Genomic DNA, 23,956 nt, shown 5'->3' on the forward strand with positions numbered 1-23,956 from the left:
ATACTGGGACAAAAAGAGGATAGGACAGTGTAAAAGAAAAGAAAGACAGCGAGAAGCGGAGCACAAATACAGCAAGAGAGGGTAAGACAGGAGTGATTTATGTCCTGCTATTGAGAAACTAAAATAAATCCAAACTCTGTGAGAGAAACATACAGTACGGATTGTAAAACACATGCCCGCCCGCTTTCCCTGCCTCAACCTCAGAAGCTTACGCTCCCTCTCCGCAACGTCAAAGCCAATCATTTGGGTTTTTGTTCTTAAGGATATTATCTGAGTTGGAAAGGACCATGTTTTCTCCGGCCCAAGTTTGTTGTAGAGGGAATTGTGTGTTTGATTTTTGGAGGTCTGTTTTAAATGACCCGGTCAGTAGTCATTATTGTCAGTGTTGCGAGTCTTTTTTTCTGGTTTTTGAACAGTTGTTCAAAATGTTGAAGCCATGACCTAGTGATAATGGACATTCTTCAGCCCATGCACTGCAAAAGTAAAAGTTGCTGCCTTAAATTTGAAGTACAATCAACTTGGATATTTAAGTCATTTCAACTTAAATTACATTAAACTGACTTGAAACTTAAATTGCTTGCCTTATTCGACCGAAAACAGGAAGCAAATAGAGGTATGTGCGCTGGCTGAATTTGCATATTTTTTATTAATATCTTTCACATCTACCGCAGTCAGATTGACCGTGGTCAATCTTAATAATACGACTCACATGGCTGTGCACTCGTAATGACAAATCAAGGATGTTAAGAGGATAAAAGCAGGTTTAGAACATGCCCCATTGAAGTCAACAGGGTGCGAATTTTAAAAAGAGGATAACACGGTGTAGGCAACACTGATTTTTGACGTTTTTGTCTGTACTGACAGCACTCCAAATGTACAAAAAATGAGCTCAATGTTAAAATTGACCGGAGTTCTCCTTTAAATGTTGTCAAGACTTACTGATCGTATCATTTTTTACAGTGTGATGCTCATTTGGGAGATACAGGTTTGCATCTGGTTTAGCATGATAAATGCTAAACTTTCGCTCAATCTGCGATAAGCACATTTTATTTTGTCAAATCAAAGGGCTTGATAAATGCGATACACTTCATTTAGAGAGAAAAATAGCACATTGTGGGGCGTTTGATCAACTTTATTTACACAATACGCCACAACTGTGGCAAGAGTTTGTGTCTTGGCGGACTTCGATATGCGCGCACACTCAGAGACGCGTTCATTATCTGCTTCCGCCCGTCTTTTTAAACTGTTTATTTATGAAGGTGGAAGGATAATGAAGTCTTGATTACACAGCAACAGGATTTGCCTTTGTGCACTCGATGACTGATGTGAAAGTGTGAGAGAGCTGTAAATAATTCATCCGCGTGATTTGTGACACTGTCAGCACAGTTTGTTGCTCTCTCCGGAACAGAACGCCAGATTGAGATGGGAGAATCCACCAAATTCAAGACTGGCATTCTGTGAGAAAGAAAAGGAAAGGAGAAAAGACGTGTTTTTTGTTTGTTTGGTTTTTTTTTCCCAGTAATGATCATTTGTCACTCTTTTTTTGACTTTTTATATCCAAAATACAATAAATTTGATCAGAATACGGTAAAAACAGTACTACACTGTAAAAAAAATATGTTCATGATTTGTAACCACCACATTTTTTTCTTTTGTCAAATCAACTTAAATAATATATGTTGTTCAGATAACATAATATGAATAACTAAATTTTTCCATTTCAATGAGCTTAAATTTTTAAGGCAACCAGGTTACTTCATTTTTTAAGTTAAACCAACATTATTTTTTTTTACAGTGTATTGTGAAATATTATTGCAATATAAAAGACCTGTTTTCTACACTGTAAAAAAATATTTTCATGATTTGTAATCACAACATTTTTTTTCTTTTGTCAAATCAACTTAAATAATTTATGTAGTTCAGATAACATCATATTTTGAGTTTCTGATCAATCTCCTTCATTGTATTAACTCAATTTTTCCAGTTCAATGAACTTAACATTTTAAGGCAACCGGGTTATTTCATTTTTATTTTTATGAAGGTTACAATGGTTTTTTTTTTTTACAGTGCATTTGAAATGTGATTTACAGTGTCCTTCAGAAATCATTCAAATATGCTGATTTGGAGCTCAAGTAACATTTTTAATATTATAAATTTACACTGTCAAAATTATATGATCAATTAGTTATTTAAAAAACTTAACTTGTAAAAAAAAGTTATAAAAGATTTAGTCAATTTCATGTAATTTAAGTTGAAATTACTTAAACATCCAAGTTGGTTGTACTTCAAAAATTTTTTTTTTTTTTTTTCCTGGAAACCATGATTTTATTTTCTGGATTCTTTGATGAATAGAAATTATTTCTCATTTATTTATAAGCATTTATTCGAAATTGAAATCCTTTTTTAACATTATTTACTGTCACTTTTGACACCCCCCCCCCCATTCATTTTAGATGTTATCATGGCTGTGTCTCAACAAATTACGCCGACCTGTCCTCGAGGGCTCAAATTTACACCCCATGCTTGCCAGGCGTCTCTTTATAGCTTCTTCTCGCTTTTGGGTGAGCGTTTTTACACACGCTTTGTGATCCCCTAGCATTTCCGCTACATCCACGTGCGGTTGACTTTCTTTCCTGTGAAAATGTCTCGGAATCTGGAGTTTGGATTTTTCTTTGTTCTGCTGTGGAAAGTGGACTAACACATGCTTGGCAAATGTCTAAATTCCACAGCAAGTGGAGAATCTTGTTTCATTGTTTCATAATGCAATTCTAATGAAGCGCACTCACATCCCTTCGAGATCGTACTACGCTTCGCTTTCCGGTGAGAAGTTATTCTACGCCCCCGTCTGTCTGACAAAACTCCCTATTGTTCCTTAAATCATGAATTGTGTTCAGACTCGGCCAGACAAGCTGACAATGAGCGATGTCTCCGTGAAGTGAAGTTCCACTGAATTCTCTGTATGCTACGGTCACCCACATCTGCGATATGCAGGGAAATGACCTATAAAAAGACGGTTTCATAAAGACTTTCTCTTTGTCCCCCCCGTCCAGCAAGGCAGATGTTGGGTCAGACAGGAAGTTTCTTCCCCTTGCTCTCTGTCCTTAATGAATCTCTGGAGAGGGTCTGGATAGGGGCTGGACCTGGATCTGTCTCTTCCATTTAAACCTTACGCTCCACTCACCCGCCCAGCTTATGTAACCCTCATACGCTCAGTAAAGCGATGCTGTGATCGTACTGAGACTAATATGAAGCAAAGGGTGCTGAAACCTCTGGATTTCATAGACACATCCTCAGTCATGTTTTTTTTTTTACTATAGCTACTTGTAATTGGCATTTTGAACACATTGAGATTATGTCATTCTGTATATATTTATGGTGTGCTTAATCTGAATGATTAATCAATGGGATTTACTGATGTTTCTCATACCTCACAGAGATCATGGATGAACGCGTCTTATGCTAATTTACGTATATGCTAATATACGTTAATATATATTAGGGCTGTCAAACGATTAATCGCGATTAATCGCATTCAAAATAAAAGTTTGTGTTTATGTGGGTGCACTGTGTGTAATTATTTTGTATATATATAAATTCACACACATGCATGTATATTTAAGAAAAAAAAAATTATATTTAATATAAATTATATATAAATCTATATACAGTATATACATGAAAATATTTCTTAAATATATACAAGCATGTGTGTGTGTGTATATATATATATATATACACCATAGATAAAAAAAATTGAGGTCTGTAATTTTTATATGTTTTTTTAAAGAAATGTTTTATGCTCTCCTAGGCTGCATTTATTTGAATAAATATGCAGTATTATTACAATTTAAAAAATCATTGTGATTTTAACAGTAAAAGGCTGTAAAAATGCTACAGTGCAAAACTGTTAAACAGAAAGTTTCCTTACTATATATGGTAAATAAATGTGATAGATCTAATGGTACATTTAATGTAATTTTACTGTAAAATACCGTTAGATTTACAGTTTTTGGAAGTGAAAAAGAACAACTCATTGTATAATTTACAGTGAAAAAACGTAAAACGGTTACAGTCATGGTAAAACCGTGAAAACCCTGCGTGACACTTCACATTTGATGTTTTTGTTGAAAAAACTTTCAGTTTTCTTAGTTTTTTTCTAATCAGTTATGAGTTTTATGTTACATTTAATGTTGTTAAATTAGTGTCTATTGCATTTTTTTCAAATTTCATGTGTGTTACCGTGATGGTGTTTGTGCGAATGAAACTTTGCAGCTTCTATATAGGCTAATAGTATTGAGTTTCTTGTGAAAGAGCAGCTTCTGTTGAGCTTTGATCGATCATGTGACTTAAATTACTGCTGTGAATGTTGGTTTTCAGTCTATTATTCAGTATATTACAATGGCATAAAACAGATATTAATACTTCAAAATCTGTAAATTAACATAATACCAGATAATGAAATATGGGTTTTTACTGTAAATTTTATGTTAAGTCTGTAAAACCAATAACCTTGCTGTATTTCACGGTAAAGTTCTGGCAACCACAGCTGGTATTTTACCATAAACATAATGTTTTATTTTTTACATTAACCTTTTTCATCATTACTCCAGTCTTCAGTGTCACATGATCCTTCAAAAATCACTCAAATATGATGATTTGATAGAAACAATTACGTCAATATTGTCAACACTTATTTGAAATGTCTTTAATGTCACGCTTGATCAATTTAATGCATCCTTGCTGAAAAAAAAACATGTACAAAATGTTTAATTTAGCCTTCTAATTTTATTTTTTGCTTTGAAATATTTATTATGAGAAATGCTACAGTATTATTCCAATTCAGTTGAAAATGTCTTTCCATGTTAAAACATCTAACATTATGTTTTGGGCCTTTATTCTGTATATAAAAATATAAAGCAGCCTTTATGGGGAATAATATATTCATATTTACAGATCTTTGACATCGGAAGGTATTTTCATTTTTCCTTTAATGTTAATGCCAACACACTTTGACATTTCTTTGCAGAGCGCGGTCTGAGGCGACACAAGCCCAGCACTGAGTGATCTGGCAGGAGCGATCGGGACTTTCAAGTGGATGCTGAAGTGTTTTAATATCCTTCTATTGTTCCGAGCCTGCGTCACGACCCTTGCGCAAGGATGGAGATGGGATGGAGATGGAGCTGGCTGTTAAACCACAGGCTTGATTAGAGGATGATGGGATTGTCCTGCAGCAAAATGGGGAAATGCTCAAGAGCTCATGCACTTCCCACTCTTAGGTAAGAACAGCCAAAGTAACACAGTAATGCCTCCCTTGAGATCTCGTGTGTGTGTGTGTGTGTGTGTGTGTGTGACCCCAGTGAGGACAAAATATTCAAGGGTCAGAGAGTTCTGCTGGGCTGGATCACAATCTGACTGACAGCGTAGAGCGGTAAACTTGCTATTTTAGCTTGGCTCTCTCCTGACGGGTGATGCACGTCTGTTTAATGGAAATTATGTTTGCCATACCAAAGAGGCGTTTAGTGGTACCGTATCCGCCTCTGTGGACAAACATAATTATGTTGTCAATATATATCATAGTATTTTATTTTTTTGATATTTTACTTATTTTATGGTGCTTAAAAATAAATCAGTTGCTAACAACAGAAGAAATTTACAAAACAGTTCTAGTACACAAACGTTTCTGATTTTTTTTATGGTAATTAAATCAAAAAAGATGCATCAAATTATTCAACAGAGATGGGATTATTTTGGTCTACTGACAATTTATTTTTATGAATATTTAAATGTAATATTTATTACATTTCATATACCCAAATTTATTTATTTAAACTTTTTTATTTATAATTTAACTATAAATAAGAAAATATATAAATCTTGCGCACTTGCACGCAATATATATATATATATATACACACACACACACACGTTTAAATTGTATCCTATGCACCTGCAAATAATTTGAGTGTGAAACACTGTTTTTTTTTATTAATTTAATCATAATGAAATATAATTCAATTCAATATTTTATATGAATTCAATATATTCAATTAAATAATAATTTATAAAAGAATTTAAATGTGGGTTTATGATTGTCATGCCTTAATTATAATTAAATTATTTTTAAAAAATAAAACAAATAAGTGTGGTTTTATGTCGAGTTATTAATATTTTGCGTCTACATTGGGGTCTAAAGTCTGAAGCCACTAATAAAAGTAATTTTGCATCATTTCAAAAATGTGCTTTTTCACACAAATCCACATAACAGTTTGAATAAAGAAAGACATAAAATATTTCGTTTGCCATTTTATTGACAGCATCATATGTGCTTTGTGACCCATGCAGAAATAGTGTTGAATTTTAAATATTTCATTTTCCATCATATTGTTCCTTGTTACGTGTCAGAATCTCAAAACGTTGTTTCCAGGTTAAAATAAAATCATTTTTGGACTCAGCGTAACCTGGTAGTTCAGGTAACACACACACCAGTAGAGGTCAGCAAGTCCATTTACTCATTAATCACAGTCTCCATCACCCCTGACCAATTAATACTGGTTGATGAGGAACCAAGGACAAAAGCTACTGATCAATCCCATCATACTTCAGAGCCCATGCAGCAACACGTGGGTTTTTCCTGATGAAGCTCTACCCTCACATTGAGAATCCATTAGTCTGCTATAGGAAGAAATCTCCCAAGCCCACTATTAAGGACAGGGAGTCTCCAGCACTCTGGGATTTGGCCTTCGTCACAGGCACCGACAGCGAGAAGGAAGCCATTAAATCATAAAATGTTGACTTCACTTTTTGAAATGAAAGGATTATATTAAAACAGTATGCTGGACTGGGGGGTACAAAAGGCTTTTAGTGATGCATTTGGCTTTTACAGTATTTGAAAGCGTTTGTGGCTGGAGGAGCCGGTGGGCGAGACTAAACTAATTGGACCATGTGACAAACAGCAGAAAGAGTCGGGTCTTTACAGTCAAATACTTTTATGATTTATTAGACACGAATTGTACCACCAACACAAAGAATAGCTTGGAGTGTATTTGCAGCAGTCAGGACAGAGGTGTGTAAAGCACACGTCCCAGATCGTCTCTCAGGACACATTCATAACGCTGCAGAATCTGTGCTGGCTTTTGTAAATCTGAATAATCTGACACACTTCTGCTGCTATTTATTAAGCTCATATGAATTCATTTTTAATTTATAAATAAGTAAAATGGACAGTTCTTTTAAAAAAGTAATAATTTTACAGAAATCGTTTATGTGCCCTGATAATCTTTCATTAAAATAACTTCTCCTGCTATGACATCTCTTCTCTGATGATGTGTTTCGGGACAACCTGTCACTCACATGAGATCGACCAATAGCAAACCACAACCGTCCAATCAGTTCCCGATGGACAAAATCAAGTCCCGCCCTACATTTGTTCTTGTTCGCGAAGCCATTTCGCTCAGATATACATCACAATAGGGAAGAAAAGAGTATCGCAACTTTTAAATTCTAAAATATTAATATTATTATAATTATAATATTATTTAAATTCCACTAGAGGTAGTGTGTACCATATTATTTTCCCTTCTGAGCTTTTGTTGAACTCAAGGACTTTTTGAAGAGGCCCAGAAAATAATTGAGCATTACATTTATAAATATATGTGTATATTCATTTAATTATTTACTTTAAATAAGTTTTAAGTCGATTTTTATAGACCAAAAGAGAAAACTGTTATCGAGCTTATTTAGTGGAATTTGCAATTGACAAATGTTTGTTAAATATAAATGTTATTATGCTGTTGTTTGCACTGCAGCTGACGCGAGTCAGTAGTTTAGCATGTTATATCGACAGCAAAAGTAACACTCTTACGGGAGCCAGCTGTTTTTAACCCATTTGCACATAAAAGCAGAGTATGTTTGAGGCATGCAACAGCTCAAGGATTTTGTTAAGAGTTCGAGATTTGTTTCAAAGTATGACAATTTATGTACAGAAGTCATGGGTGCAAAAGGAGATATTTGTGTACGTGAGGAATTTCTGTAGTCTGTAAAGTCCATAGTTCAAGCAGACCCAGACTTTGACACATCAGAAATAGTGCAGTCACACCTAATATATATTTTAGGTTAATACATTTTACAACAGAAATAACTTGCATGCAATAATAATAATAGTCTTTATGAAAAGCCAATCGAGTTTAAAACCTAACAAAAATTTATACGGATTCTACAGTGCAGGGTAAATGATGAAAATACTGAAAAATATCTGCATGAAACATACTACAGGAAATGTATTCAGATACGTATTGCCGCAGTGGATCTTTTTGTTGAAAGGACAAACTTTTGTATTTCAGGGCTGAAATTTATTTCATATCATTCACGCTTACAAACTGAATGACCATTTTTCATCTAATATTATATATATTTAATCACTAGTTCGTGCAACACTGAATGGCCCTATATCTATATATATCTGTATCTATATCTATATATATATATATATATATATATATATATATATATATAGGGCCAGTGTTGCATGAACTAGTGATTAAATAGGTGAAGAAGATACACTTTATTCATTCATTTAAATTTAAACCTTTTGAAGGTATCAAAATTATGCAGGTCAATTTAATTATTTATTTATTGCCAATTTAGTTAAAGTTCTGTGATTTGAAAACTATTGAGCATTGCATTTGTAGTTATACAACATAATATAAGATACAATTTATTTTTTGAAATTCTAATTTAGGTCAAAAGTTTTGAGTTGAGTTGAACAAACCAAGAATTTAAAAAGTCTTTTAAACTGTTTTGCATGAACATTTTTCAATAATAATTATTTATTTGAATCTATTGTCCGCTCTAATACGTGTGATTTCTTTTTTATAGGTTTAACAAAGCAAAATCTCTCCTCTAGATCCTGCTGAGGAACTATTCTCTCTCTCAACGTTTGCGTGGCATGTCTCTGGATTTAACATGTTGCACTGTTGGTAATGTATCGTGCTCACGCTCCCTCTTTTCTTGTAGTCACCTGATAAGTGAACCCCTCGCATATCACTGCTTTTCTAGATGCTTCATGTGAGATCTGATCAGGTCTCGGTAAATCATGCCAGATATCCAAAGAGAGAAACCACATACTGTATGAAAACAAACCTTGTGTAAACAGCATCCGCACGTCTCAAAATCTCTCCTGATAATTTGACTAATAAGCGGGATAAACAGAGAATTTGCAGTACTCACCCGAGACTGTGTGACATGGTGCTTAGAGAGATGAGAATGACCGTCTCTCGTCTTCTCCGCTCTCTCTAAATAAGGCCCTGACTCCACACTCTTTTCCCCATCTGCTAAAGCTATTTCCCCCAAAAGGCATCTGATTTCCTCTCCGTTTTTTACCCATGAGCAGAGAAAGGCCCTGCTCTGTGTGCCGTTACACCGCATCAGTCTGTACGGGTGAAACCTTTGGGACGTCTTGAATAGTTCTGCTCGAGTAGTGTATGCCGCGATGAGCTCTGTTACTCTGATTAAAACAGTGATACACTACCATGACTGTAAATGACAACTAATGTATATTCCATAAAGAATCTTTTATTCATTCTAGTGGGCTGGGAAGTAGTTGAAATTACATAGGATATATTGTTGGATATATGCGTGTGTGTGTGTGTTACAAAAGGTTTCAACATGCCTTTCGTAGACAGCGAAATAGCAAATCAATAATGAGATTATTGTTTATACTTTATAACAAAACATTCTTAGTTTTAACCGTATTTCCTTAAACTAATCAAAAAGAAAATACACCAACCTGACTGCCTAACCAAAAAGCAATATGCGATATATTTACAAAGCCAAGTGAACAAATTGAGATGGCCAAAATCAGTGTCAGAAAACAGTTAAAATACAACAAACACAAAACATTTCCTACTCAAGCAGTCAGTACTCACAGTCTCCAATACACTTTTAACACGTACAAACTATCTTATTAAACACTACAAACATATAATATGAATACACTAATAAAAACTCTCTTAAAACTCTGCACTAAACAATCCAACTCTTTCTGTTTAGGACACAAAGATGTTGTGATGACATGTATTTTAAAGTTCTGTGCACCAATCAGGACATGGCATCAATCAGCCAGCAGGAACCAATCAGAGGGCATTCCTGCACGCACACAAACTCCCAAAACAACCAAGGTAAAACAAAACATAAACAAACCATACGGTCCTAACTATTTATATATATATATTTATATTTATCACCTTAATATTTAGTTGGAAACAGTTGAAACCTGTAATTCTCTTTTTAGAATTCATTGGTGATAAAAAGTTAATAAAAGAACAGCATTTATTCAAAATATAAAAGTTCTATAACAATTTAAATCTTTACTTTCAGTTTAACACATCCTTGCTGAATAAAAGTATTAATTTCTTTTAAAAAAATTGTAGTGTATATTATATATTGTTACAATAGATTTATATATATATATATATTTATACACACTACTTAAAAAAAATAGATATTAATACTTTTTATTTAACTTCAAAAAAGTGTGCATTTTACTGATAATAAGACATTTATAAATGAAATGTAACATGATTTCCTCAACTGTTGATAATTGAGCATCAAATCATCATATTGGAATGATTTCTGGAAGATCATGTGACACTGAAGACTGGAGTAATGATGCTGAAAATACAGCTTTACCATCACAGGAATAAATTACATTTGAAAAGATTTTAGATTTTCATTTGTAATAATATTTCACACTATTATTGTTACTGTATTTTTGATGAAGCGTTATTTATGTTGTAGGTGGTTTGTCGATGGACTACTCAATAGTTTGTTTGCAGACAGTCATCCCACCAATAGAAGAAGATCTACAGCTTCGGGGCTTCAGACACTGATCCCCTGTCCTCTAAATCATCCTCACAACACAGGAGAACGTGCAGAAGATCAACAACCCATTAACACGTTTAACCCCTCTCAGCTTCTCCGACCTTCTCAACAAATCTGCCTTTAGGGACCAAAGAAAAGGTCCCGATTAAAACAGCAAATCACGAAAAAGATTTAAAAGGGCCGAAATGAAAATCTATTTCTGACATGTTTTGGATGTATGGAGCTGTAAGGCTTGGCCTGGCTCGATTCAGTGGACAGTTGTGGCGGGGTTTTGTGACCCAGCCTCCCTCTCATGTTACATGTCCCTATTTATAACATCTCCCACCCCTCCTTCAGTCCCAGCCCATTGCCCAAAATCCCGGCCACTGTTAGGAAGCACCTTTCCCTCTCAGCTGGGCCGCAGTCTGCGCTAGACTGTCAGCTGAGATTCATCTCTCATCATCATAATCGTCAGCTGCTGCTGCCTGGCAACTCTCGCTCGCGACGTGCATGGGATTATCACACACACACTCATGTGTACTGACGCACTTTTTTCCCTTTCCACTTTTTTTTCCAGGGAGAGATTGCTTAAAGTGAGAAGCAAAGGAGCGTTTTGTGTTTCTGCTGCTTTTAATTAATCTGGAAGTTTTGCTGTTGTGGCTTGGGTTTTCGGTTTGGTGCATGCGATGGATCACACGCTGTTCGGCTGTTTGCGCAGCCCTCACGCACCTCCACAGGCCCTGCACCCCGCCTTCGCCCTTCACGGGCGCTCCGAGCACCTCTCCGCGTACCCTGACCTCTCCACCTCCTCTCCTTCTTCCTGCATCGTGAGCAGTTACCCAGGTGAGGATGGGGGACTGTTTGGGGAGCACGGGCACCAGCGAGGGCCACCCATGTCCCAGCATCATCATCATCATCACCATCATCATCTACCCCAACCGCAGCAGACCGGATGGCACATACCGCAGACGGCCAGCGCCTCGCCAGCCAGCGCCCGTCTAGGGCTGGGCATCTCGGCCCCTGATTCAGGCTCTTCAGACATGGGTCCCGGGGGCCCCAGCCTCTGCGCAAGCACCCCGAGCCTCGGCGGAGGGGTGCCCACGGGGGCCTCTTGTGTTCCCGGAGGGGATTTCGGACGTCATACGATGTCGCCAGCCGAGGCAGAGAAAAGGAATAGCAAACGAAGAAGTGACAGCTCTGGTAAGAAAAAGGCTCGTTTATTTTAAACCAATCTTAAGTAAAAAGCTGAAGTGTCCGATATGATCAAGTCATTTTTTGTTTTATATATATAGCATATAGCCTTCATTTGTTTGATCAAAAACACAGGAAAACAGTAATATTGTGAAATATTATCGATAATGGTTTTCTATTTCAGTTTACTTTAAAATATCATTTATTTCTGCGATACAAAGCTAAATAATAATCAGCTATATATATATATATATATATATATATATACACACAGTATAATTATTTATTTGATTTCAGTATTTAATATTCTTTGCAAAATGCAAAATATTTTTATAAATATATTTCTAATTTTATAAATCATTTATATATATATATATAACATAAAATGTAGCATTTATTTGCTATCTGTAAATAATATCACTATTTGTTAAATACTAAATTAAATATATTTCTAATTTTGAAAGTATTATATATACATTGTTTTACATATTTTTTAAATATATTATGTATGTTTATATATAATATCTATGAATTATTTAAATTATATATATATATATATATATACAGTATATATATATACATACACAGTATACGTATATGATTGAAAGACTAATTTTCTCCTATGCATATTATTATATCGTGTAAATAAATTCTTTGTAATGTTTTCCTGAAAAAAAATTTCTCTTATCAATTATACTTTTGTTATTTTATTCCCACTGTTAAAAAAATCTAAGTTTGTTTTATTGTAACTGTTTTTTTGCCAAGTTATGTTGCATTTTAACAGCCTTCACAATCAGACCGAGTGCATGTGTTTTTGGAAACGTGGAGCCGTGTGTTTGCCCGTGAGAGTTTTGTACTGTAGGTGTTGGCTTACACGCACAGAAGCAATTATTTGGGCTAGCAGAGGGCAGATTGTAGCTCATGTGTGGGCATTTAACTGCACGCATGATTCACGTTTAGTCTCATCTGTTTCATCTCCTCACTTTTTTGGCAAGCACAAATAAGGCATGTGGTAAAGTAACTAATGCCATGGTCTGAGATGGAGAACAGGGACGCCTGTGTTGGCATTCGACACGAAAAGCCACACGTTAGATGACAGGAGTGCTTTCTCTTTGAAGATAATTTGTTTGTACATTGGAATCAGAACGGGAATATAGTGTTACTTTATTTTTGGTATTGCCGAAGGGTAAAACGGGCAGGGAGATATGAAGTAAAGTTTTCGGTTCACTGCAAAAGTTGCTGTTTAATCTGATGGGCATCTTCAGTTTGTTTTGTCGGGAATAGTTGCCACTCGTGTTAAAAAAAAAATCAATTTAACACTGCATAAAATGGATCATAAAATGTACTTTTACGATCTTGTTACTTCAAAGGGAATTTTAACTACTTTCTGCCCTTTAAAACAAAGTTCAGGTCCACACAACAGAGGTACAGCCCTGCAGATGTGGATTTGTTCTCATTTGTGCCAACCCGAAATTAACATAACATCAATACACTTGTTCCACTGCTGAAAAGGCCTTAACAGAATTGGAGGACTCCGCACTAGTTCTTTAACAATTTATGGTAGCACTTCATTTTACAGTGTTCTTGTTGCTTATGTGGTATGTACTCACTGTAGTAATAACATAACATTTTGCATAATTACATGCAACTAACCCTGATTACTTGAATGTAGAATTACACTGTAGCAAGGAAACCTTCAAATAAAGTGTAACCCATCTTACAACTTTTTGTCACAAAAACAGGCAGACATGATTAGAAGTTATTTGCACTGTTAAATATAATCATTATGTATTTACTAAACATTTACTATTATATTATTTGTATTAATATTATTTAATTTTGAATATTATTTGAATAATTTTGAATATTATTCCACTCCCATATCAAAATTTATTCTCAATTTTCTGCCTCCAAGTGGGATTTACAATAAACAAAATGATTAGCATGTTGTGGTGTGTAATATTGTAAAATGTATTGAATTATAAAAAATGTAATTCTCACGGATATGTTTGGGGCATTTGAACAATGTTGATCTATTTTAAGCATTACAGATTTTAAAAGGTATTTAAATTATTTAAATGTTTTAATATACTTTATTCGTTTTCAGAGCAATTGTGGCACAACACAAACATTTTATTATAGCATGCTTTTATAATAAGCACCAATCAATGCAACAATGGCTGATTTAACAGTCAAAATGTCAACATATTTTTCAATTTATTTTAAGATATGTTGTTTGATTTATTCAAAGCATGTGTGGATGTTCTAATAAAACAGCACATGTCTGGTTTGGATAGGTGACAGCCGCCGTGTATTTTGTCATGTGGGTTTTCATGATATTCATTTTGGTTTCTTGTTTTTTTTTTTTTTTTCACCAATAAAGCTCACTATGTAAGTAAAATATTAAAGTAGATGTCTAAATTTTCATTGTAGCTGTATATTTTAAATCATCTTTGAAAGCTTGGGCTGTCTAACTAGCCCCCACCCCACCCACCCCAGCACTTTTCTTTTTTTAAAGAAGAGATAAAAGTTAAAGCGCAGGCCTAATTGCTGTGGTGTAACCGCCGTGTTGCGAAGCCGGGAAAAGTTGCCTTAACTTAGACCAGCTCTGCTCACAAAACACTGCCCGTGTTGCTTTTTCTCACTCCACAATAGTTACTTTTGTCCCGCAATAAATGTGCCTTTTTGCTCGTTTTAATCAGACCCACATTCAGCTGACTCTTTAGTGAAATTTGAGCTGTAATCAGTTGCATTTTGATGCACTGTCTTTAGAAATCACCTGATGATTATTTGTTAAAAAGTCTGTTCATTAGAATGCATGATACACCATAGACTGCAACTTCAATGCTAAACTACATATCATCATTACACGAACAATCCTTGTCAGCTTCTGAAAATCTCAACCTGCAAATTATACTGTTAAATAACACGTTTGGCATGTGTTTATAGCCATCATGAATGTAGCTGACAGCGGCGTTTCCACACTTCATCCGAACATCCACCAGTGAGACCTTCAAAACTAAAATAATAGGCTACTTTGCCATATATCTCAGTGCATCTAAGATACGCTTGAAGTGTTTTAAAAACACTGTTTGTTTGAGAATCCGACCAGCCTGACACATTAACAGTGGCTCGACCAATAGCATGAGTTTGGGGGCGGGGACAATCTGACTAATGGCAGTTGAGGGAATATATGTTTGATAACCGTTAAAAATTACAAATCTGATCATCCCAACCGCGTCATCTAACTGACGCTTTTCCTTTAGCGATCCTACGGCGTCATCTAACTGACGCTAAAGGGCGCCTAAAGCGTCAAATATTGAAGCATGGTCAAAAATGACGCCTTGGGGTGAGAATGTGTTGGCATTTAAAGTGACAGACCGAACACTGGCACATTTTCACACTGGCAGTTTAGTTCGTAACGGGGTACGGTTCGCATGAAAAATCAATAATGTGAAGTCTGTCATGCGGACCCGGGTTTGCGCTGGGGTAACGTTACCGAACCCGAGACTACAGTCCCTGTGCCGTGGTTCGTGTGATGTGAAAGCAACACGGACTCAGGTGCGCACTTGTTCAAGAAGTAAAGTAACCTGCGCATGCGTAGCTGACTATCTTCAATAAACCACATGTAAGGGATGATAGTGTTCATGAATTACCTTGGATACAATCGAGAGTGAGTCTGCGGTGTAGTCGCGCATATCGCGTGGAATCAGGACAACAAATGAATGGAAATCCACAGTCTCCTCAAAAGAGTCCGTTTGCAAGCAGCAGAAAGCCACCTTAACACACACACACACAGTAAACCTGTGTTGGTCACTCAGCTGAGCATAATAGCACAAAATTAATAAAAAAAACACAATTTATTATAAATACTAAACATATAACAGAATGATATCATGGTGTGGACGCTAATACAGTTATCTTTATAGTTATCGTTCTGGGTGTGAACAGACCTTCACTCTGAAAGTGAGTAAAATTTCATTTATGGGTGAACTTTCCCTTAAAAACATGAACAATTATGTATTTGAAATATCATGTTGACTTGTGCTAAAAAGGCAGAGCACTTGCGGATGGGGTCTCATTAAATTAGACTCTATTTACAGCTGGGTTTTGGATTGCTAGTTGGATTAGCGCTCACTCCACACCCATAGATAAATGAACCAAAAGGCTTTGCAAGTGAGTCACAGCAACATGAAGTCATGATAAAGGCGCACATCATAAAATGTCCTTCCTCGTATCAAAACAACAGAAGCGCATGTGTCTTCGGCAGGATGGATAGCTAGGCTAATCTGACATTTCCCCAATGACCTTTTGCGTTTCCCATTCAAGAATAGACTAGCACTGGCAATAACCACATGTAATTGTATAGGCTATGAGCTTTTATGCGTTCATGTTCTGTCACTCCAAAAAACATCTGAAACTAGGGAAAGCAATTCAGCGTAATTGACAGCGCAAGAGCGAGGGAGGGAATCAGAAACACTCCACTGAAAATTGTTGTGAGCTGGCAACTCTTGAGCCATGAGTGGAAGACGCTCGTAAAATTTTGAGGTAAATAAACTAAGGAAATATATTTTTACACATCCTCCAGTGCTGTTTGGTTCCATATTAAAACTACAAGGATAGCAGATTCCATTAACAGTAAGTCAAATGAAGTCTTTGGAAAGTGTTCTGGTGAGCGCTAACTCATTGTGAGAATCTGTACAGCGGTTTATGAAAACTCACGGCTGGAGCTGACTTTTACAAACAGCTGGCATGCACAATTGCAGCATCGTAAAATATGACTGGCAGTATTCCTCTGCTTTTCTTTATGACATTTCTGGGATTTCAACCCCGCAGTGATTGTATTTAATTGGAACGATTGCGTTGAAATGAACCGAATGTGTCTCAAAGCCCATTTTGTTGTGGAACCGCTTTTCAAAAAGTTTGTGACCATTTCTTCCATTCTTGTTTTTTCTTTTAAGAGTCCCAAGATGGGAATTACAAGTCGGATGTGAGCAGCAAGCCAAGGAAGGAGCGGACAGCGTTCACCAAAGAGCAAATTCGAGAACTGGAGGCAGAATTCGCCCATCACAACTATTTGACCAGACTGAGGCGGTACGAAATCGCCGTAAACCTGGATCTCACGGAAAGGCAGGTGAGGTGACCGAGTGCGACCTGGTCCCTGTTCATCAATCATACTGTCAGAAGCTACTGTCGTTTTATTTTTTTTCTGGGTTCAGTGCTTTTCTATCCAGCCATGGAGTGGGACTATTGTATTCCAGATGTTTCTCCAAGCTCTCTTTTTGGCTTTAGTCAAGTAACGGGAGAGGCGAAGGAAGTTCTGTCCGCTAAGGCACTTCCGCCTTGATTCTCTGTCTTACAAATTGGTCTCTGCGTGGGAAGGCGCTTCCTACAGCCATATGTGAAATAAATAGCACATGACGCTTTATTTGGAGCCAAAGATATATTGGTTGTTGTAACTATTTGATGTTTTAACCAAACAACTATGTAATCTTATTAAACTGTTGAAGTTTATTGACTCCTACAGACACAAAGAGATGACATAATGCTTGCTGTTTTCGAAATGACATCATTGGCAGGTCATTCTGGCCTAATTCAAAACACCATTCATAACATTTTTAACTGCTCAATGAGCCATGCAAGTGCTTTAAATCATAATATGTCCAGTACATCGCAGTTTTTTAGAAGACTACGAATGTTTCTAGACCTTTTGGTTTCATAAGATTTTGCAGTTTGCCATGGATCCTACAAGGAAGTGACATCTGTGGCCTTAAATTATGCTACATTCTCTGGGGATACATTCCCAAGGCTTAGAATTAAAAACCTTGCCACACGACAAGTAAGCAAATCCGCCTCCTGCAATGTGATCCCTGTGTGAACCTGCTGGAGTTCTGGATGTTTGTGGCAGGAGAAGGACTATGACTGGGGCACACGTAAAATGGTTACTAATCATAATGATATTGCACAGGCTAATTAAAACGACAATCTGTAATTAAGTTGATTACAGCACTTGCAAGACAGCACTGTATTGGTCTCCCTTTATGTTTTAGGGCTTTAGAATTAAACTCGTCCAGTTAATTCAGCCTGAACTGCTTAACATACAAACTCAGTTTGAACTTTGTTTATTTAGTAACTTTTTTAACTTTAAAATTTTTTGAGAAATATATTGGTGAAAATTCCAATTAACTTTTTTTGAACAAAAGTTGGCTTTTGCCAATGTTTTTTCTTGCATTGATAACCATATGGGTGTCTTGCCACTGCAAAGACAGCTTTTTGACAAATGCAAACAGACCCTGATTTCATTTACACAGATACAGTCTTTAACTTTAAATGTATTTCAAAGCTGCCATGCAAGTGCTGGTATTTTTAGGAAATGATAGAATTGTCTAATGACATGCACTAACCAGTGACCAGTGGAATGACCGGGACATTTTCAGGCTGAGAGAAGAATTGCAAACGTTGCAGATATATTTTAAGGGTGGCAGTCATACAGTGCTGACCGTAATGAACGTGGGTGGCCAATTTAATAGTGTTCTAGCAGACCTTAAAATCCAAAGACTATTCCTTGCGGATGCTTGAAACTTAAGCTGAACGCAAAATGTTGAGCGCAAAATGAATTTGAAAGTAAAATGTGCCTTTGAACTTAATCAAGTTTGATAGCCATTTGGGTATAAGAAATACAAATTGGCCTGGTTCATGAAGTCTGATGCGTATGAAGAATTTTGGTCTATTTCTTGTGACTATCTAACATCATAGCTACTCCAGAAATACATTTTAGCATAAGGTGGCCCGGTTCCTCAGCAAGCCTTACTTGCACTGCAGTGACCCTTTAAGAAACAGCTAAATCATCATTCTGGGAAACTTAAATACTGTCTCTGAATTAACTCGCAAGGAAAAGACAAAAATGTCTGATGCCCCAGAATAGATGGGCTTAGCTACCAAGTATGTGCATTGAAAGCCATGGTATTTTTCAAGCGTCTTCAGAAAAACATAATTCCAAACTTTGTGGATCATGCATTAGAATAGCAAGGTAGATCACATGGCACACTTATACCCGACCGAGGGATATTAGCTTACTAGAGTTTGGTGAGTCATGGCCTGATCTACCTCCCCAATCGCTCCGCCAACAACCACAGTAAACAGATCATCTGCACCGTCGGGGTGAACATACAGACCAATTTGCTGAAGATAAATTACACTCTTAAAAATAAAGGTTCCAAATATTCTATTGTTGTTTTAACAGCGATGCCATTAAAGGTGCATTGCGCAAGTCTCTGAGTTTTTGCAGAACTACGCCCCCTTTGGCGAAAAGCGAAACTGCAACCAGAGGTTGTACACTCATGAACCACACGCACATGCACGCTTGCACAAGCTGTTCATAACCAAAGGAGCATCAGCCGCACAAATCTTTTGTTACAGTCAGAATGTCTTCAGAGGTAATCAAGTTATAAATCTGCGAGTCATTTTAAATATATGAAAGGAAAGGCATTTGAGTAAATTTCTCGGGGGTAGTAGAAAACTTCGGTTTTTGTTTCCATCTATCGAACTGTTTTGTGCTTACTGTATCCACGTATGATTGTATTATTATGGAAACAGATTCATGAACAATATAAGTTATTACTTTGTATAGGGTCCAGTTTGAGCCCTAGAACAGACCGGAGATCTCTTCATTTGTTGAAAGCCTTCCTGATGTTGACTCTCGTCTTATTCCGACGCCTGGCACTAGACAAAAGTTTTATTTTCTTTGTCTTACATGGAGTTTGTGTTGGGGTTTGGAATGAACTACAAGCCGGTCTCTTTGAATCCATCTTCTACTTTTGTCGAAAGTTTACTAAAGTTTTGTCGCTTGAGTTGTCTTCGCTGATACGGAGAATGGCAGCGAATACACAAACCTGCCAGACATAGCCAGGCTAGCGCTAACCCGCATGACGTCACTACCAGTCTCAAATTCAAGCCCGAATCCTTCTTATTTATTTTACTGTATAGGATTATAGAGGCAATCGCAGTGATCAGAGAAAGGCTCATTCATCCCATCAGGCAATTGTTTAAGCATGTATGGGTTAGAAAAAATTATTTTTTAAAAAAGTATTTTTAACATGAAATGTTGCGCAATGCACCTTTAAAGAGCCATTTTGGGTTCCCCATACAAGGAACCTTACATGGAACACTTTAAAATAACCAATTTTTTCGTAGTGTGAAAGACTTTTTAATAATCTAAACAATGAAGACTTCCACTATAAAGACCCTTTTGTCCAATGGAAAGGTTCCTTGGATGTTAAAGGTTCTTCATGGAACCATATGCCAATAAAGAACCTTTATTTTTAAGGCTACGTCTACATTAATCTGGATACATTTGAGAATGCATATTTTTCTCTATTTTTGGCCACCCGTCCACACACTGAGATGGCATTTTTGTTCCGAGAAAACAGCTTTTTGAAGACACTGCAAATTCTTTACAGTTTCGCAGCTTGGACTGTGAAAACGGAAGTATTTAAAATGGGCGCTGTATATCATGGTATTAATATCATGGTTATTATCGCATGTCTTGTATACCGTTGCTAACGATAAATGTTTTGTACAATCTTCATATTACATTCCCGAAAAGATGACAGAGATGTACTCACTATTGCTGTTGTGCGTCAAAACATGAGGGTGATTGTGTTTTAGACCATACATGGAATAGCGATTTTTGAGTGTGATTGGATGCACCAGTAAGTGTTGGGATATTTAGCTAATAAAATGATTGTGCCAGAAGAAGAGTGAGAACTTTATTATGTATGCTCTCTCTGTATCATCTCAGTGAGCTTTTATTACATTTTATGTATAGGCCTATGCAGTAAGATGATTTAAGCATTTTTCGTAGTTTTAGTGTGGACGAGAAACTTTTGGAAAAGCTTGAAAACGCTAATATGGTTGAAGAGCGTTTTGAAACGATCTAAATGTAATGGGCTTAATGTAGATGTGGAGTGAAGGATCTAATAACTCATGTGTATTTCTTTCCAACTAGGTAAAAGTGTGGTTTCAGAACAGACGGATGAAGTGGAAGCGAGTTAAAGGAGGCCAACAGGGGGCGGTAGCGAGAGAAAAAGAGCTTGTGAATGTCAAAAAAGGAACGTTACTTCCTTCTGAGTTTTCGGGAATTCCCGGACTCCAACATACACCGGACTCACTTATCAACAATGAGGACAGCCACGACAGTGACCAGAGCTCTGAGCACGCTCACTTATGATGCTTATCCGGGGTCATGTTCAGTTAGGGATTATGGTAAGTACGTACTGAAAGTACACAAAGACTGCACAGCAGATGACACGTGCCAATGAGGAGCAATCGCACCACGACGCCTCCCAGGACAGTTCCTGTGACGCCTCAAAGTAGTGACAGTGCTTGCTCAATATGTAAAAATGTACACAGGACTGACATATTGTTCTGCATTTGGATGATACAGAATATTTGTACTATTTTGGCATCAATATTCAGAAAGAAAATGTGCCTTGCTAGTTTGACGGACATGTTTTCACATTTGAAAATGCCGTTAAATGCATTAAAGGTGCTGTAAGCCATTTCAAAATCCTCCCCGTCAGCAAAGCCAAAGTGCTTTACAGAGGTTAGGGTATTGATATGACCTGCATGCTATTCCATAAAATAATCACTTAGTTACAGCACCTTTAAAGTGCCCTTCTACTGCTGTTTTACATGAAAGAAAGCAGTGTTTTGATAAACTGTCTGGTCGGATCTGGCCCAACAACATTCCATTCTGATCTTGCATTGAAAAGGTGCATGTTTAAGTTTGCACTGTCAATTTCTGTGTCTTAATTGATTTCTACTGTATGTTTTTGTACAATTTCAATGTGATCGAAATAATATTCAATCAAGTGTGCAGGACATTTCAGTTAATATTATGTCATGTAAATATAAGTATTTCTATCTTCCAAAAATCTGACAGCTGTATCATGTGCAGACAATGCTTCAACAATAAACTTTTCCAATGTTGCTTGGTATGATTTTCTTATCATGAATGATTCTTTCTTGGAGTTTAGCTAATAAAAAACAATGTTTGAATAATTTGAGAAAACTGGCTTTGGATTACAGAACTGACTGCCAGGGCTCAATAGGGCCAGTTGACGAAACTGACACCATATTGGGCCTCTTTTTTTAATGTATGCATGTTTATGTCTTTCAAACTTTTGCTTACAAAATACTATTTAACATTTTTATGATAGTAGTATCAGTAAGAATGGCTTGAAAATAATGTCATTTTTGCCATGTCCTTTTTACCTACCATCACCAACCTACTGTATGCCATCATTTTCTAGCAAATGTGTTTGTGAATTTATTTTTGTCCTGGAGTTTCCTGTATGATTACATTGACTATATTGTCTAAGCAAAACATTTCTTTGCAAATTTAATATTAAATATATATATATATATATATATATATATATATATATATATACAGTATATACTGTATATATATACTGTATATATATACAGTATATATATATATATATATATATATATATATATATATTTATACGTAAAAAATTAGAGGTACATGCTACTTGGCCCTCTAGCGGTTAAAAAACAGAAGTGCATGCATTTTGCACAAGAACCGTAATGTTGTGTTCACACCGGACGCGAATAGCGCGTCAAATTCACGCCTGATGCGTCTAGTTTGACACGTGACCACTTTGTGTTAATTCGCGTGAGTGAAACTGACGCGCGTAAAAACAAAAGTTTGAAGCGAAATTTACACGCGTCAGAATCAAAATCCGTTGGATACTATTTCATATAATCTAGATATGGGATGAATAACATTCAATACAAAATGAACATGTCTCGTATATAGAAATACATTTTTAAGTGTTAAAATATTTGCTTTGTTGTGCATAATCCCACCATGCATTTAGTCATATTACAAAATAATTTATTGAAGCATCCAGATACCACGTGAGCAAGCAGCTATAGGCTCCTGATTGGTTAAATTGACGCCAAAGTTCAGATTTTTCAACTCAAACGTATGAATGCACAAATAGCACTAGCCTAACTAAATCATTCACGCGTAACGCGCCAGATGCTCAATTCGCGCCGCGTTAACCAAGTTGACGCGCGAATGAGGCGTATTCGTGTCTTCCGCGCCACGCTCTACGCCTCACGGTAGAGATCCACTTGTCCGACACGACAGTTGCGTGTTGTCGCGACGCCTCCCCACATTTGTACTTTCATGGGCGTTCCTCAAGTTAACCGCGGTTTTGAGCCAGCGGCTAGTAACAGAGGACCTGCGAGAGACTTCCCCCCGTCTCCATATGCTCTGCTTCTATTGGATAGTCGCGGCACGTTCAACGGAATTCATTTGCAAAAAGATGGGCATCAGCCAACTTTTTGACGCGCAGCATTTTTCTAAATGAAGCGCCGCCTTCCCAGAATGCTTTACGGGCGCGTCAAAGTCGCGTGACGTCACCCATAGGAATAAAGCGGAATTTTTTACGCGTGTACCACGTCTTAGCATTGACTGACGGTAACAACGGACCATATGAGATTCTGCACAGTTCAGCGCACTTGGATCGGCATTCGTAGATCGACTGGTAGAGACTATTTTTCAAAGATGGCTCCTTCCTGTATTCGCGAAGTTGACTGTGTGTATAAAATATCTTCTTATTAAACTGTTTGGACACTGACAAAGTTCTCAATGCTTCGGTTTGAATGTAGGGACCCTTATTATGCTACCGTGTTTGTGTGGGGCTATTTTGAGCCTTGTTAGTGGTAATAACTAGCGATTCTTATTTGTCATTACTCTATGCCCTATCTAGCATTATACTAGCGTTATAGGCTGTTTTTAGAGATAAAACTATTTACATTCAGCAATCATTGAAAACAAATCTCAGATAACGGTTGAATAGGTAACAATGTG

At 36.6% G+C, this 23,956-nt stretch overlaps 1 protein-coding gene across 3 annotated transcripts; it reads left to right on the forward strand.

Annotated features, from left to right (window-relative positions):
- On the forward strand, positions 1 to 22,038 carry meox2a (mesenchyme homeobox 2a). Of its 3 annotated transcripts, XM_039669177.2 has the most exons (7): positions 1 to 81; positions 5,027 to 5,276; positions 8,875 to 8,975; positions 10,048 to 10,175; positions 10,795 to 12,057; positions 17,010 to 17,182; positions 21,056 to 22,038. In XM_039669177.2, the coding sequence occupies exons 5-7, from the start codon at positions 11,544 to 11,546 to the stop codon at positions 21,275 to 21,277; spliced, it is 909 nt and encodes a 302-aa protein (XP_039525111.1). In that variant the 5' UTR covers positions 1 to 81; positions 5,027 to 5,276; positions 8,875 to 8,975; positions 10,048 to 10,175; positions 10,795 to 11,543; the 3' UTR covers positions 21,278 to 22,038. The 3 variants fall into 3 exon arrangements, with proteins under 3 accessions (XP_039525111.1, XP_039525114.1, XP_088977221.1); XM_039669180.2 differs by lacking the exon at positions 8,875 to 8,975; XM_089121095.1 differs by lacking the exon at positions 1 to 81 and having other exon boundaries at positions 4,923 to 5,276.
- Positions 22,039 to 23,956: the final 1,918 nt, after the last annotated feature.

This window comes from Pimephales promelas, chromosome 16, assembly GCF_988280905.1.
Source record: "Pimephales promelas chromosome 16, fPimPro1.hap1.1, whole genome shotgun sequence".
Lineage (NCBI taxonomy): Eukaryota > Metazoa > Chordata > Actinopteri > Cypriniformes > Leuciscidae > Pimephales > Pimephales promelas.

Coding starts and splice junctions, on each gene's coding strand:
- meox2a (XM_039669177.2), top strand. CDS start 11,544: ATGGATCACACGCTGTTCGGCTGTTTGCGCAGCCCTCACGCACCTCCA. Junction 12,058..17,009: donor ACGAAGAAGTGACAGCTCTG/GTAAGAAAAAGG, acceptor TTTTCTTTTAAG/AGTCCCAAGATGGGAATTAC. Junction 17,183..21,055: donor TGGATCTCACGGAAAGGCAG/GTGAGGTGACCG, acceptor CTTTCCAACTAG/GTAAAAGTGTGGTTTCAGAA.